Here is a 16528-nt window from a genome sequence, read left to right as displayed (position 1 = left end):
CTGGGATTTTTCTCCTTGTGTGTAATGACAATATGCAAATAGAGCGCGGTGTAAGGCATACTGTTGTGCAGTGCTTTAATGCTGTGCTGTGTGGTTTATTTCTTTGTGACTTTTTTTGCACACGTGTAAAAGCTGTCAACTAAGCTTTTTTTAAGTATGGAACTGGAAAACTTACTGGTTCATGTTCTTGTTGTTTTTGTAGAAAGTGGTGGCCGCAAGTTAAATGAAAACAAGGCACTGACCTCAAAGAAGGCAAGGTTAGTATTTAATATTGAATTTGGCTAAAGAAGTCAGTTTGCTGTAAATAGCCCGTTTCCTCCATATCTGGGCAACTGCTCAAACTTGTCCAAAATACATTTAAAAAACCCAGTATATTTGTGTGGATTATGTCATTTGATTAGTTGGTAAAAGCATGTCCATACATGTTTCACGGGTGCTTTCTGCTGAACCATAGACCATGGGCAACTGTTTTACTGCAGTTCTCACTGTTAGGATTGGAGCCGGGAAGGCTACTTTTCTGTGCTGAGATTGCTGGTACAATCTCACAAGCATTTCCTTAATGTTGGGCAGGGGATATTCTGTTATGCTTCTGGGAGGTGTTTAAGTTCAATATAGTATGGTATCTGAAAGAAAAAGACATATTTTTAGTTCTTCTTTTGTTAAGTTTTTGTCCGTAATGCAAGAAATCCCTCAACAGGGAAAGTGGGAGCTTTTCTGCAGCCTATTAGAAATAATCTTTATATGTCCTTCTTCTAAATCATAGTTTTTGCTGAAGTTTCTGTCTGTGCCCGCTGGCTTAGACTTTTGGGGATGTGGCAGAGGAAATACTTTATTTCAAGGTATATAAATAAAATATTTTTCTTTTTTCCCAGATTTGATCCTTATGGAAAGAATAAATTTGCAATATGTCGGATTTGTAAGAGTTCTGTCCATCAGCCAGGGTCTCACTATTGTCAAGGATGTGCCTATAAAAAAGGTGAGTTTCACTGAGTACCAAATTACCCCAGTTTGGTTTGAAATTAGAGAACAAGTAGAACTCTTGAATTTGATTCACCATACAAAGAGAAAGCTAAGGCTAGATTTAACTGCTGTCTTCAATTACTAATAGGAAGGCATAGAGAAGGTGGAGTCAGACTCTTCTGAGATGCGTAGTAATAGAATAAGAGAAAATGTACACAGAATGTGGAAAATTCCAATTACGTACAGGGAAACACATTTTCACTGTGAGGCTGGTTAAATATTGTAATTACGGGGACCCACAGAGCTTGTAGAACCTCTAAGGGAGGCATTTAGAGCTTGACTTGAAAAGCCCTGAGTCAGCCTCATCCAGGATGGCTGTGTTTTGAGTGGGCGGGCAGGACTAGAGCCTGCTGGGGATCCTTTCTAACCTAAGTCATTCTATGATTCTACTTCTTTTAGAATGTTTCTGGTATCTGAAGCACTAGAATTGGAAGAATAATTGTAAACTTAGTTTTGGCATTTGCATAGAAAACAGTCATCTAACAAGTTCAGGTTTTCTTAGTTTTAAAAAAATTATTAGGTTCTGTAAAACTCAATTGCTTGTTGCAGTCCCTTTTCTGCTCCATTATCCCCTCTCCTCTTTTTATAATAGCTAAATCTAAAACTGGAAGTAGTGGTCTCAAAAAAAAAACAACAACCAACCCAAAAGCAAAACAACCTAAAAACCCCAATCCATTCAAAAAACAAACAAGAAAGAAAACTCAAACCAAAAACCAAACACCCCAGACTCATCCACTCCCCCCCAAAAAACCCACAAAACAACAACTTATAATCTTGGTAAAGCATTAGGCTAGTTTAACAAAAGTAGAATACCTTGGGAATAAAAAGCAAAGAGAAAAGAATAAATTGAGATGTAAAAGCAATTCAGCAATTTGTCTCTGAAGGCAGATTATGCTTACGGTTGTCTTTGAGCCTGCGTGTACTCTTAGGCATTCAGTGGCTTAACATAAGTCACTGAAAGGTTAATTTCTCTGCAAGGAGCCTCTGGTCCAGTTATGAACATGCTCAATGCATCATAAGTCAAGCTTGGCTTAAGGTGAAACTGAAAAATGAAAAAGAAGAATACAGTCATCGTTCCAAGAAAGCAAGATATTGCACTGTACAGTGCATAATATATAAAATCTTTTTTGTACTTACAAAATTCTGAAATTCTGCTTATACCCGGAAGGTTTCTATCTCAGTCTTCACAGTAAGTCTTCAGTATTGTTAAAACTGTTCAAAACCTCCTGAGGGGGTAATAAAATCAATTTCAAGCAAATCTGATGGAGAGCCTTGAGGATATAAAACTTCTACTAGTGTTGCCATTTTGAATAGGAAAGCAAAAAGGCTTAAACTTGTAATTTCTGGGGAGGGGAAAAAGTGACGTGAACTCAGTTACATTGTTAATACCAAGAAATGCGCATAGCACAGAGACATGGGGTGATCCAATTGCTAGATGCAGAGCTACAGCTAACTAGTAGTAAGTTTTGTTTATGAAATTTAATTGTTCTATAAATGCGTACTGAGTCAGTGCTTTAGCAGCCTGCTGTAGGAGGCTTGCCTTTTCTGGTTGCTAGATGCTTGCCAGATGGCTGCCCAAATCCCATACGGTAGAACCTTTTTTGCTTTCTTAAACTTATGGCTGGCTGGTTTGGGTGGGCTTCAGGATTTCGTCTTCGCCTGCTTGTATATCCTTCCAGGTTGGATCTGGTCTCCATAAAATTCAGAACTTTTTAAGTGCTTTAGGTTCTAGTTCCAGTCATCAAAGATATGGTTGTGACGTGTTTCTTTAAGCAAATGCGGTCATATGGCTTAGTGCTTCAACTGTTGTGTATCTCTGAAACTGAGAGTTAATTACTGGTCAATTTAGACCTGAAGTGAACAGCATGTGGGCTGGATTTTGCTCTCCAAAGTAAAGCATGTGAGATGTGCCCTGCTGTTCTATTTCCTAATGGACTTGTAGGTATGTGACCGGTCACATCATGTCAATATATGAAAGCACATGATTTGGAGAGAGTTAACCAGAATAGTTGCTGCTTGACTTGTTTTGTGTCTGCTGTTGAATGATCTTTTAAAACAAGATGTGGCCTTACCAGACAAAAGATGTAACACCTTTCTACTTTAGAAGAAGAGGGAAACATTGAGGCAATGCACCCCTCTGCCCCTGCTGGACATGTGTACTTTTGCTGCTGTTGTCTTCTGACTTGTCGTTCTCTGGGTTTAGGTCAAAGTCCTGTGGGACATCGGTGGTTATCTTCACTTCAGCTCTCAAGTATTTGTGGTGTCCATTGTTTCTCACTTCTACTACTCTAAAAATAGCTTAATTCTGTGAAATCGACACTTTCTCTGTTGTCTGAAGCTCCCTACCTGTTAATCCCCATTTAGCAGTCAGTTTGTTGGTGACTATATTTTCCTAGGCTAGCTGCTTTCTCTTTATCTCAGGCCTTGGTTTGGTTACAGGACTCATGAACTTCATGAGTTTTTACCTGTTTGCCAGGTGGGAGCCTTTCCTGACTCTTTTCCAGTATTCCAGCAAATTATAGAGGCTTTGGGCAGTATTGTGAATCATAACGCTCTCAAAATAGAAACTTTTTTTCCAAGTGGCAGTATTACACATATGCTGTAAATACTAATTTATATTAAATTCATTATTATTGCTGAATTTGCAATATCTGGTGAGAAAATGCACGGACAGATTGTCAATGAGAACTCTTTTAAACAATTTTTTGAACATGATCTTTACAAAAACATAGCAACTATGTTTTTGAAGAAAAACTTTTATGATTTTAAAATTTACACACCTTTTGTGTACTTATAGGCATCTGCTCAATGTGTGGCAAGAAGGTCTTGGATACGAAGAACTACAAGCAAACTTCTGTCTAATTGTATTGACTAGTCTTTTTATGAACTTTAACTTTTGTGTCTTTGTACAGTAACTTTTCTTGAAAATAATTTGTGAATATTGCTTTCTGGAAAATATTTGCTTGGAATGAGATAAGAGGTAAAGACAGCCTGATTGTTTGCCTAGAAATGTACATAATGTTTGATTTTTGTTCGTACAGCACTAATTTTAACTGGTATTTAAAGGTAATGGTTTGCAGCAACTGATAACAGTTTGAAGTGAATGAGAAGATCCTAGTGGATATGTTGAAACTGTTACCATTATAACACAGATCTTTGAGATTAAAACTTTGGTTCTTTCGCAGTATCTTGAGTCTTCCACTTGTCTGATAGTAATACTTTCTAGATGTATAAAATATGAGCTTGTATCACCTCGTTATAGTAGTATCTTCATTTAGTTCTCTGCTTATAGGTATTTATAATTACTCTCACCCCAAAGTATTACGTCCTCCCCTCTTAAGTAATGTTCTTCAGATTTTAACGCGAGTGTCCTGTTGAATTTTGTGTCTGCCTACAGTAGGGTTGGTTAAATCACAAGTATTTTTAACTACTGAAATCTAGTGTGCTACTCTGCCAGTTCTTTCTTTGACAGTAAGACTGATCAGCTATTCCCTTGTTAGGTTCTAAGGAGACTTCACACAGGGTATCTGGTGGCCCAAGGCAATAAAATAACGAGCATCTATTTCTAAAGCCAGGTCTCAGTCTCATCATTTCCTCAGTTAGTCTGGCTTTTAAATACTTGGTTTGAAACTGGCTTTTGAATTCTATGATGTAATTCCTTATATACGTGTCAGATCTGACAGATTGAAACAGGCTGCCTTCTCTTCAGCATTGGTTTGATGCAAGACTTGAAGTGAGCCTCTCTGAACATGAGAGGCTGAGCGTTGCTCTGCATTTCTTTTGTACTTTGGTTAGTTTCTACTTAAGAAAGCAATTTCTGTTATGGAGAGTAATAAATGTTCACAGTGCATGCATTTTAAGGGAAAAAAATGGTATTATTTAAATTTCTGGTGGGGTTTTAACTAGACCTTTACTCCTCCCAGCAATCCCCATTTGGCAATCCCTTATGCTTTTGCAACTTTCTTTCAACTGTAACCGAAAAACTGTCAATGGGAATTTCCCTATGAATAGATACTCTGGTTTAGGTTTCCTTTTGTTCTTACATCTATTACTGAGACAACTGCATGACTAATGGAGATTGAACAATCACTGTTCTATGTGTTAGTGGGAGAAAATAAAGAATACTGGGGATATAATTATTCTCTTTGCTCTTAGCTCCTGCCATGCTGTGGTTGCACTGGAAGCAGTCCTCTAAAGGGGGTTGTCTGACATTTCCTGTTACCCTTAACTATCCATTATTGGGCATCTGTCACCAAAGTTCCTTGTTCCAAATGCGTTCACATCCTGCAGCCGCTAAAATGGTAATTCTTTTCAGCATTTTAAATTTACTAAGAAGCTTTGTCAGGATAGTGGAATGAGCTGCGTCTCCCAAAAGAAGTGAGCAGTGCTGCTGCTGTTCTTCTTAAAAGTTTCAGTTACCTTAACAATTGAATGGAGGTATGTGGGCTAGGTAGCTGGTGATAGCTGGCAACCTCCAAAATTATTTCCACGTGGTGGTGGCCATTTTTTTCCAAACACATCAAAGAATTTTAACATTAATGTACATCTCTATGGCACTTCCTTTATAGGGATGAAAAGAAAATGTCTATAATTGGCTTCAAGTTTTGCAGCAAGTGCTTGTCAGCGGTGTGTGTGGCGTTTTCAGGTGGCAGATTCTGTGATACTCTGAACTTTTCACCCTTCATGGGTGTGTTCTGTAAGATTGATTTTTTTTTTTTTCTATTCTGTGAATAAAACTTCTTTTCTTGTCTTCCTAAAACTTGCCAGTATCTCGATTTCAAAAGCATGACTGTAATTCTTGAATACATGGTATGAATTGAATATTTATTGCACTCTGTAAACAGTGGCACTGAATGAACTCTTACCTCATTTTGTAACTGATTTTAAGAACAACAGGGATTTAAATAATATGATCCATTGTTCATAGTTACTTTGTGAATAGAGCTGTCATGCACCTGTATCTTATTACTGGGCAGCTGCTTTTGCATGTCAGAATGTATTTTTGTTGGAAAAGGAGGACATGTTTTGTTTGGATGTTTTTTTGTATGTTGTTTTTTTTTTTTAATAGTGGATACAAACAGCGGTTTGTTGTTCTGGTGGTTTGTACATGCTTGGGATCTTCCATCTGTAGCTCTCAAACCTTCTTAGCCTTGTGAGGGGTTCCGTTTCTGAGATCTGTAAAATTTGCTGATGTAACAGCCAACTTCCGGAAAAGCCCATTTTCGGAACATTGTTTTGGACACCCGTTGCTTTAAATTTAGATCATAAGCCCTATCCTGCACCTCTGAGATGCACCACAGTTCAAGGCAATCTTGGCAAAGATGCACTTAAGGTTAGCTTTGAAACTAACATACAATCCTAAGATACAAAACTAACATAAAATACAGTTTCAGTATAATGAAATTGTCATATAAAAGCATTTTTGTTGATACCAAAAATATTTTGTTAGCAATGGATGCCTTTCCTGAGACATTATGCAATGGAAAACAAAAGAAAATCTGTAATGGAAAGTTGCCATTTTTGTTTTGTGTACTGCAAACACATTAATGTTCCCAGATGATCAGATTGTCCTCTAAATCACAGTTTACATAAGAGATTTGTGTTGCCAGATTTAGTAGGATTAGAATTTTCTTCAGTACTGCTGGATTCTTATACTGGCTTCACTGTTTCTGCATGTTCATTGGCCAGAGCTATTACTGAGCTAAGTGTGAGCAACATTTCAACGTAGATTATTGAAAGAGCAGATTAGTTATAAAAATGTTACTGTGCCTGTAACAGCCAGTCAGATGAAAATCGAGCAGGAACTGTCGAAGGGTCCTTATTCTGTTATGGTGTTCTCACATTCTTCTCCATGTTGGTTTTTTTGTGATTTTTTGTTTGCGTTTTTTTTGTTTTAAACCCTGTTCTTTCTGCTGTAGAAGCTGATGAAAGGAACATCCAGGATAGTCATTCAGCAATACTGTCCCAAAGCATTAGGACTACTTTAATTGTTTACTTATAGAAATGTGGTGGTTTTTTTTCCCTTCTTAGGTTTATTCTGTTTATTCATCATCAGAAGGATAACAAGAAAGACTTTGTCTTATATACAGAGATGTCACTGACCACCTTGCATTCAGTTTTTCTTGAGAATGGCCAAACTTATGCCAAAATCTCTTATTTAGCAAAGTAAGAGATATAGTTTTCGGATGGTAAGTCTGTTGCACCTATGTATCACCCTATATAATCAGCCCACCCCTCTGCAGTGCCTCAGATTGCACAAATATTCCAGTTCTCTACAAACTGAGTGTCGCTGTGCCCAGAGACGCTTAGACCAGGACACTCTGCTGATCTCACAGTCATAAATTCTGGGCAAGAATGACAGGTGCCTTTGTATTATCAGTGGACATAAGAGGTATATGCAAGAATTAAAGAACAACAGATTGAATTAAGCAGCTGCTTGAAGTAGTGCAGCGAACTGTGTTGCTATATTTCCCTAAAACAAAGCTGTAAGTTTCCCAGACATAGAAAGAAGCCCCAGCAGGACAGATTCATTATTCACTGAAAGATGGTAAGCCAAGAGCAAGAGCTGTGGCTATTAGCATCTGGTATGGCAAAATTTAGTTTGTGATAGGGCCTCTACACTGCAAATAAGATTCTGGGGCTAATAAAGTCTTACAAAAACCCCTCAGACAAGTCATTGTTTTCCCTGGATTGAAACTGGGCTTCCTGATCTCCTGTAAGTATATATGGCCTAAAGATGGGCCCCTTTCTGTCATTCGCTTTGAACCTTGGAGAATCCAACAGTGGTTTTTGGGATGTTGCTGCCCAGTCACTGACTTACTGGCTGCTGTAATAGAACTATCTGCTCAGTGGGCACATGGGGTCATGCAGGGATCTGTTTCGCTTACATTATTGTACCACATCACTGGACTGGTTCAAGAAAAAAAAAATGTTGCAGGGTGCTAAATGGAATCCTGGTGGCAGGAGAGCTCACACTGAATATCACGAGGGAATGAACACATGGCTGCATCACAGCTGAGGTTTGCTATTAAGCAAAAATATTTTCGCTCTCCCAGTCAGCAAACTGGTTGGACAATCTGATAAGGCATGGTGACAGCCCTTACAAATAACAGAGCCAAATGTTTTTTCTAGTGAGGATTACAAATGTGCTTCATGTGAAGACCAATTGGTTTTGAACTGCTTATCTTCCTTCCAGACTTGTGCTTTTATGGAAGAAAAAGTTACCATCTGAAATTCATCAGAAGCTGATTTTTTCATCAACTTTTATGGGTGGGGGCCATAGTTTACTTCACAGAACGTGCATGAGGTACACATGTGTTTGTCATGTCTGGCAAATGCCTGCAGAATGCCTGAGTTCTCTGTTGACCAGGAGTGCTTATTTCATCCACTTCAGAGCAACAGGAACAGATGTGTTAAAGAGACCTCAAAGAATTTGTTTGTAATCTTGCCAAGAAACTGAAGGAAGAGCTGAGTGGAGTATTCTCCATGTGGGTATTGCTGGTAAAGATTACTTTCTTACATGGTTCATGAAGACACTTACGATGCTTATTTTTTTTGCCTTGCTGCCATCATTTACGATAAATAAGCAAGTAAATTTTTTAGGCACCGTTGAATTGATAGCCAAATAACCACCTAATTAAGCAGACATTTCCAGATGGGCTTTCTAGTAGAAAACCTCTAGAAACTACTTCTCCTTTGTGTCTGTGTGTCTCTGTCTCTGCACTGAATTTAGCAATGTTGGTGATTCATTAAGCATAAGCACTTCCAGCAAATGCACTTACTATATGCTTGTTTTCCAAATGGTATAGGGAAAACAAATGTTGAGGTGGGGTTTTTTTTCTGCCTTGTCATGGTTATGATGATTAAATATTAGTACTGTTAACTGTTTCAGGTAATGTGCAAACACACAGAACTCACAGTTGCCATTTTCTACCAGTTAATGGGTCTCATCGTAGGCATCTTAAATATATCGTTATGAGTCGAGTCTTCAGGAAATCATTCCCTGTTGTTAATCTTGTTACTCCTTTTGCTGCTTCCATAGAAGATAAAGATTTTAAGTTTATACAGCTCCCAGATTGTGTCATGGACATTGACTATTCTGATGCATTTGCTACTCTTCAGTAACACATCAGTGCAACTGAGACCACATGTGACAAAAGGCATGGCTCTCAGAGTTGGCATCGAGCCCAGTCCAACTGCCGTCTCTTATTGATTCAAATATTTAAATGCTAATTGGATTAAGCAAAGACTTTACTCTGGCGTCTTAAATCTCTGTCTTTCTGTGGAAGGCTTTTGAAGAAGTGATGACATGACATTTCAGTGATGAACAGCTTCCTTTTATGGCTTCCAAAATCATTGTTTCCTGAAGGATGGGAAGTAAGCAAAAGTGATATAAGGGAAGAGTTATTCTACTGATTTTCAGACCTATTTGTTTGGTTTTCAGGTAGTCTCTACTTATTAGGGTTTCACAGAAATCTTTAAAAGGTTAGGAGGAAGGTTAGGTGATAACAATTGATCTGTTAAGATTTTGTTGGTAATATTCACCCCTATTTCTTTCTGTTTTATCCAGATTTCTTATCATATCTACCTCTCTGCACGTGGCTAACATATAAGCATACGCTCCTGCTGAACTTTGAGTAAGTGCAGCATTGATAGTTGCACTGAGATAAAAACAGACAGCCAGGTATTATGGTACATGAAGAAAAGAAACCCATGAAGAAAAGACTGTCACATACATTCATTATAAAAGAGAAAACATTTAAAATTATTTATATTAGCTAAATTAAAAACAGATGATCATGCAAATATTAAGGATGTACACTAGCTTGCAATCTCCATGTCTTTTTATTCTATAAAAGATTTCTGAAGATTGGGGTGTTTGTTTTTTCAGAAACAGCTGGAGGCCAGGGACAGGTTTTTTTAAAGGTGAAGTTTATTTAAGCAAATAAAAAGTTTTAAATCCTTTCCGATATAAGACTGCATGTGGCAAGGTCATGAAGATTGTTTGGAGGTGAATATATAGGCTAGCCAGGTTTTGACAAGTGTGCTTGTCACACGCTAGCTGTGAAATGCAATTTTATAAAGACTGCTCTACCATAAAGTGCCATATGCTCTGGCTTCATTCCTGCCTTTATATTTGAAATGAAAAATCGATGCTTGGATGGAGAGAGGAAGTTGTAGTACTGGCAACAGTAGAAGTGTGTGTAGCACAGGCGCATGCATCTGTCATTGGGCACTCAGTAAGTGTTAATTTTCTCTCATAATGCCACACAAGATAGATAAACAAGAACCATTCAGCTGATCTGTCCAAGGCTGCTGAGGAAGCTGATGTCAGGTTGGGGTTAGAATTCTTTCAAAAAAACTTCGGCATATGTAGATTGCTAGGAGATGTCTGGTCTCTGTGTGTCTTTTGTGTGTGTAATACTTTCAATACCTGTATGACCAGGGCAGACTAAGAGTTTGACACAAGAACCCCTTTAATGAATCAGTTTATTTGGAAAACAAACAGAGCATAGTTTTGGTACGTTGGTGGTTTTTTTTTTACCTTGAGGTCCATTCAAACAGTTTTCCATAACGTTTTTTGTATGAGTATGTAATTTTCCCCACCAGCCGTTAATACTTCAGGCTATACAGCTGTCTTATTTGTGTAAACACTTTCTCCTTATAATTGTTCAGCTTTCAGCGATGATTATAGTTAGGCAGGAAATGTGATAGTTATTGAACATTTCATACATAAAACTATCAGTTTAGCCAGTTCTTATCTGGACATCTATGGGTTATGACACATTATCCCAATTCTGCCAAAGATTAAGGCATATCCAGGTTGTTGCAGGACAACATTTTCTCAATAAGATGGGTCAACAGGATTACAGTGCATTGAGGAACCCACAAGTAAATCTCAAAGTACATTTGCATGTGAAAAATGTTACATTTATAAAACTGGTAAAACTAAGAATGCTGAAGAAAGAGCAAGTATTAAAATAAATCAATGATCTGATAAGAAAAAAACCCAAATATCTCTAAAAGATAAATTTTTGATTCAAATTCATGTTAACAGGCAGATTTTGCCACACTTCTTGATGTAGAACAGTATCTTTTCCTCCAAGTATTGCTCCTACTTTGGTTCAGACGTGCAAATATTTAAAGGTAGGTAGGGACCTAATTCCATTTAATTGGTTTCTTTGAGAATGGATGCTCACATCAAGCTTCTATGAATAAGGCATAAAAAGTGGCATTTAGAACAGCTGGCATTTTTTTAAATACCATTGTCTGATTTACTGTTACTGGCAGGTTTATTTCCAATAAAGCTTTAATAAAAATTAAGCTTGCCACTAGCAGGTAAATAGAGATACAACAGTAGCTGATCTTTTCCCTATGCAGAAGGACCTGGAAAGACTATTTGATTTTAGAGATCTAAAGAAACTGCATCATGTTACCTTGCTGGTTCTGTATTCCCTTCAAAAAGTGGCAAACAAGACTTCTGAGCTGGAATTTCCACTAGTGATAAATAAATTACCTTCAATGAGAGCAATGAGACAGCCTGCTAACTGATGACTGAGCATTTTCCATATATTGAAACAGCCTGATAGTGCAGTACTGACTTAGTATAATGTATACTTTGCATGGCATCGTTGCATGATATAGTATATCATTCAACCCTTTTCCAGTCTGTCCTAGGAAATAACTTTAGGTTAAGGAGAAGGATTACAAATATTTTTTGAGAGCTAAAAAAATACAGCTTTTTTCTCTTCTTTGAATTCTGCAGAATGCCCCATAACGTTTCTGTGTATTTGAGAGTCTTAATTTCAGGATATAGAAGCATTCATGTGGAGGAAAGAGGCAGTTCAGGAGGTGAATGGCTCTCTGCAGCCACTTAGACATACTTCATTGTAGTCCACTTAACCAAATTTCTGCTATATATGACTTTTAGGAATAGGCACGTAATGCCCTTGCTGTTGTTCCAGTGGGCTATGAATTCCAAAGGGCAGCTTACCAGGCAGCAGTTTCTGAAGCCCTGTGGGGTGCTTGTCTTGCTATGCCAGCTGGGAATTTTAGCTTGCACCCTAATTTTGCCAGCCAGAAAGGATAGAGGACAGTGTAGAAGGAGATTACATCAGTCTGGTATCTTCTGTACATCAGTCTGGTATCTTCTGGGAGGAATAGGGGGAATGCTGGCTGGGGAGACTTTTTTTTTTTTTTTTTTTTTTAATCAAAGCACCTTTTGGAAAGTAACCTATAGAATCCTTTGAAAAGGGACAGAATCCTCAGGAACTGGATCCTCAAAGGTGTGTGGTCATCCAGCTGTTACTGAAATGTGGGTAGTGCCTGAGTGTCTTCGGGGATAGGGTGTTAATTTTGTCTTCTGTAGACTTTGTTAGTAGTCAGGATGAGTTGGTTTGGTTTTGATTTCTTGTGGGGAGATGAGTAGGTCATTTTACATTTCAGCTAGTAAAATGTTAACTGTGGTATTATGCTGTGAACAGTGAAAGAACACCTTGTCTGGTTTTTGTCGAGTAGCTGTGAATTCAATACTTTTATCCTTTAGCAAGAATTTTAGGAGACTGGAAGGTGCTAACAAGGCATGAGAACAAAGCTGTGAAATAGCTGTTTCTCTTGTACAGATTCTCCAAACGTAACAGAAACACACTACATATGGTAATCAGTGTCTGGCAATTGTTTTTACTGTTAGTGCCGTCAAACTGTGATTTGGAATCCTTTTGCATTTAATTCTTTATCAGTATAAGAAAATTCTTCTTTGGATTTTGGATCTTCTTGCAAGACTGTAAGAATGATGCTGGTGGCTGTCCTGCTGTTTGTCAACACTGAGCAATTCCATAAATATGTGTCCACAAAGTGATCTGTTCAACGTTCAGCCTTAGTTTAATGTCCTAATATATTCTTAGTCTGGATAAAAGTTCATAGGAGTATCATTCTTAACTTCTGAGAACAGCTCTGAAGTGAACTGCTGTTTTTCAGTAGTCAATATTTAAACATGCTTCGGTTAATCAGAAAACCCACATATCACCCACTGTGTATTCCTTTCCTATAAGAATGATCTGCCTTGTATTTCTAGAGTGGAGTTCGTAGTTAAAGTCTGGCTGAAGTCATATTCCTCTTCTTGTGCATTTGATACCTAGCAGCCTTTAAGCATTAAGGCCTTAACACAGCTTAGGTAGCTTCTCACTCAGACTGTTGCTTTTTGAGAATCTCATCGTTCAGGCCCCAACAACTCACATGCTTTTGTGCAGGAAAGCTGCAGTGCCCATCTCAAGGCTGAAGCTCCCGTTGCACATGAGCTGGCCTCGCAATGAAGCACTGGAACACTGAAGTCTCTTTTGTGGAGCTAGCTGCAAGTGACTTCACCAAGGTCTTGGTATCTGGGTCATTAGCAAAATCAGCTTTGGGAGCTGGCTAAAAATCTCCCCTAAAATCTCTCAAAGGGAAACAACAGTGATACACTAGGACTCTGTAGCTGTTCCTGACTTTTTAATAGCAGGCATTATGATTAACCACCAGGAATTATTTCACTTCTACAACTGTGGGCACCCCAGTAGGTTTCAGAGCTTCAGTGACTGCAAGAGTAATCTTTTCGTAAACTGCTCTTAAACTAGAAGAAAAGCGGGGTCTTGCGAGCCCTGTTTTTGCTGCCATACTTGTGAAGTAACATTGAGATGGCCCTACTGCACTTCAGGTACATGCAATGAAATTCTAACGTGAAATAACTATGAGCTTGTGTGCTAGAATTTCTTTAATGCTTTGGAAAGCCATAAGTGTAGTGCTATGAGGAGTACTAGGCTGGCAACTCTAAAGCTCTGAGTACTTAAAAAGGTGTTGTCCTGACTATTAGTGAATATAAATGATTGTACACCACCTTACGTAATCTGATTAAAAATCGGTTAGACATCCAGGCCTATTAATAATACCTTACATACTAGTTACCATTACTATATTCTCTGTAGAATTGTCTGTCAGACTATTTTGGGGAAATTTTTTTGCTTTTTTTTTTTTTTAATACTTAGCTGCTATTGCAGTTTAGATTACGTGACTGTTACGACAGTTCTGGGGTGCATTCAAAGAAGGCATTAGGGGCTCCCAGCCTTATTAGCATAAGCCAGTGAAGTACATGCCTCTCATTCTGTGGTTCAAGTGTGGTTGAACCCATTTGCTTCTCCCCTCCAGACTGGCCTTTGTCAGGCCAGAGTTACACCAGCATCCACCTATTTTAATCTGTGTAGGTTATACATGTAGTTACAATCTTCTAAGGTCAGTATATGAATGCCTTTGGTTTTTCTTAAGACATCTGTCAGCCAAAATAGAGAGATCATAGTTTACCAGTGTGATCTATTTCCAATGCATTATCAGCCTTGCTACCACAACTATAAAGCAACCTCCAATATCACGTATTCGCTGCAGTTCAGAGTACAGTAGGAATATAGTAGGGTCACTGGAATACACTTTATTATTTTGGGCTCTTTGGCTTGTGAGCCATTTTTCCAAATATAGGGAGTATGCTCATTATTTGATAGCCTCAGCCCCTTCAGCAAAAAGGACAGCTCCTCACTTGTGAGAATTATTTTTTTTCTATCCAGAAGGAGGCACTAGTCTGAAAGTTACAGGTGCCCCTGATCTGTTTACAAAACTAATCTGACGAATCTAGCAGATGACCAGCAGGGCTGTCAGCAGCTGCCAGTAAAATATGTACGCTTGGTGGTTAGATCTTAACTAAACAGATCACAGAATCTACCCCTCATACAGACCTTAGCTTCCTGCCAAGTCCCTCCCCACTGAGAAGTCTGAGCAATAGGAAAGTATTTGCAGCGTGCCTGTGAAGCTATTTCAGTTCAGGGTGAGGTGCCAGCTCCTCAGTTAAGTACCTCTGACAGAGAACACCCTCCTGCCAATCTCTTTCTGTTTGTAGACGATGGAAAGTGTTGTGTGTGCAAGCTTTCAAGAAGTCTGCAAAATGCTGTCAGAAGATAGCATTTCTGTGGCATGAAACAGTCCTGCCATGAAAAAGCTGCAAATGACTATATAAACTATAATAAAAGCATATTATGTAAACCCTAATTCTGTAAAAAAAATAAATGAATAGTCATAATCTTTGTTACAGGTATAAACAAACCACAATCTATCATTGTCGCTGTTCCTGTTGTATGTAAAAGACCTTTGCGTCCCATGAGAAGGGAAAGGTATTCCCAGAACTTGAGATGGAGTTTCATGTGTGTACCTTGCCGCTGCTCCCTGGAGGTCTCTCCACTTCCTCAGGCTGGGAGACACTGCAAAGCTATCTGCCAGTTTTTTTCGTGGCTCAAAGTTGGCACAGCACTGCCACAGTATCAAGACTTCAGTCCTAGCTGTGAATCTGTCCCTTTGAGTGGTTCACCACCCTAAGTGTCAGTTCTGAAAATTAGACTTGCCTCTTGCACCTTAACTAGTATTCCACAGATCTGGTTGTCTATATCCATTCAGTTACCTTGCAAGCTTGCATAGTGCAACCACTTTCTTCATAAGTATCAAAGCATACCTGCAAAAAGAAAGGGTGTAAGTGCTGAATGACTAGTAGGAGCGATCGTGGATAGAAAGGTGAAGTCTAAATAAAGTAAGGACTGAAAAGGCTTTCTGTGCCAAGTCTACAGGGCTGCCCATGGTCACAGCAGTAAAGGTGAAAATCAAAGCACTGTAAACACAGCTCTTGAGCTGTGGTTCTCAAGCCTGCATGTCTTCCTATTAATACCAGTAGGAAATTCAATACAGCATCGGAAATTCTGAATAGGTCATCAAGAAGAGAGACACACAAAGCATGGTAGTTGTAAATAGGGTACATGTAGAGGTGCTTTACAGCTGAGATGCTAAGAAGCCAAGAAATTCAGTTTCTACCATTTCAGGATAAAATTACTTTTAACATTGTGAAGGATGGATTACCCAGGAACAGTCATCCAGTTCATGAAGATAAAGTGACATTTTAAATGAAAATTTGGTTTTGACAAGCCTTTTTATTCCTATAGCTAGGAATTTAACCTGATTTTATTCAGCTAACAAAACACTACTTAAATATTCTGAATGTTTGTATTATATTTGAATTCCAATTTGCACCTAAACGTAGCATAACACTAATCAGGAATCAAAAAGAAATCAGCTCTAAGAAATATCAGCTACCTTTTTCTAGCATCATAAAATAGAAGCATTTTAAATCTGAATAAATATATGTTATGTTAAATAAGTGCTTGTGTATGTAGAGAGCGTGTCTTACTGATTAGCAGAAAGAAGACCCAATTTAATGTAGAGGCTACATACTGCTGCAAATTAACACTAGATTAGTGATGAATGAGAATCCAACTTTTTTCAGGAAGTAAAAAAATGGGAATAGAAAATGATAAACTATTTAAGTCAGGAATTTCCATTTTCCAAATTAAATCATAATTAAAACAGTGATTCAAAGTATTAATCGGTCTACTTTGAAGCACAGTTTATGCACGTCTGGATCACAAGTAGGATTTTTGGTAAGCAG

The 16528-nt window shown here is 38.3% G+C and overlaps 1 protein-coding gene across 4 annotated transcripts in view; it reads left to right on the top strand.

The window, feature by feature from the left end:
- CRIPT (CXXC repeat containing interactor of PDZ3 domain) overlaps positions 1–16528 on the top strand; it is a 36280-nt gene that overhangs the window by 532 nt on the left and 19220 nt on the right. For 3 of the 4 annotated variants that reach the window (XR_008749223.1, XR_008749224.1, XM_055816353.1), the window contains exons 3-4: positions 203–257; positions 873–976. Coding sequence is in view for 2 of the 4 variants with exons in the window: in XM_055816353.1 (XP_055672328.1) it covers positions 203–257; positions 873–976 (159 nt within the window). In the remaining 2 variants the exon portion in view is untranslated. Of the gene's footprint in view, positions 1–202; positions 258–872; positions 977–3817; positions 4208–16528 lie in introns of those variants that run through there. The other variant, XM_055816354.1, reaches the window with a different exon arrangement.

The sequence above is a fragment of the Falco peregrinus genome, chromosome 11 (assembly GCF_023634155.1).
Source record: "Falco peregrinus isolate bFalPer1 chromosome 11, bFalPer1.pri, whole genome shotgun sequence".
In the NCBI taxonomy this organism is placed as follows: domain Eukaryota; kingdom Metazoa; phylum Chordata; class Aves; order Falconiformes; family Falconidae; genus Falco; species Falco peregrinus.
The sequence above is the reverse complement of the archived record's forward strand: the minus strand, read 5'-3'. Positions and strand labels throughout refer to the sequence as shown.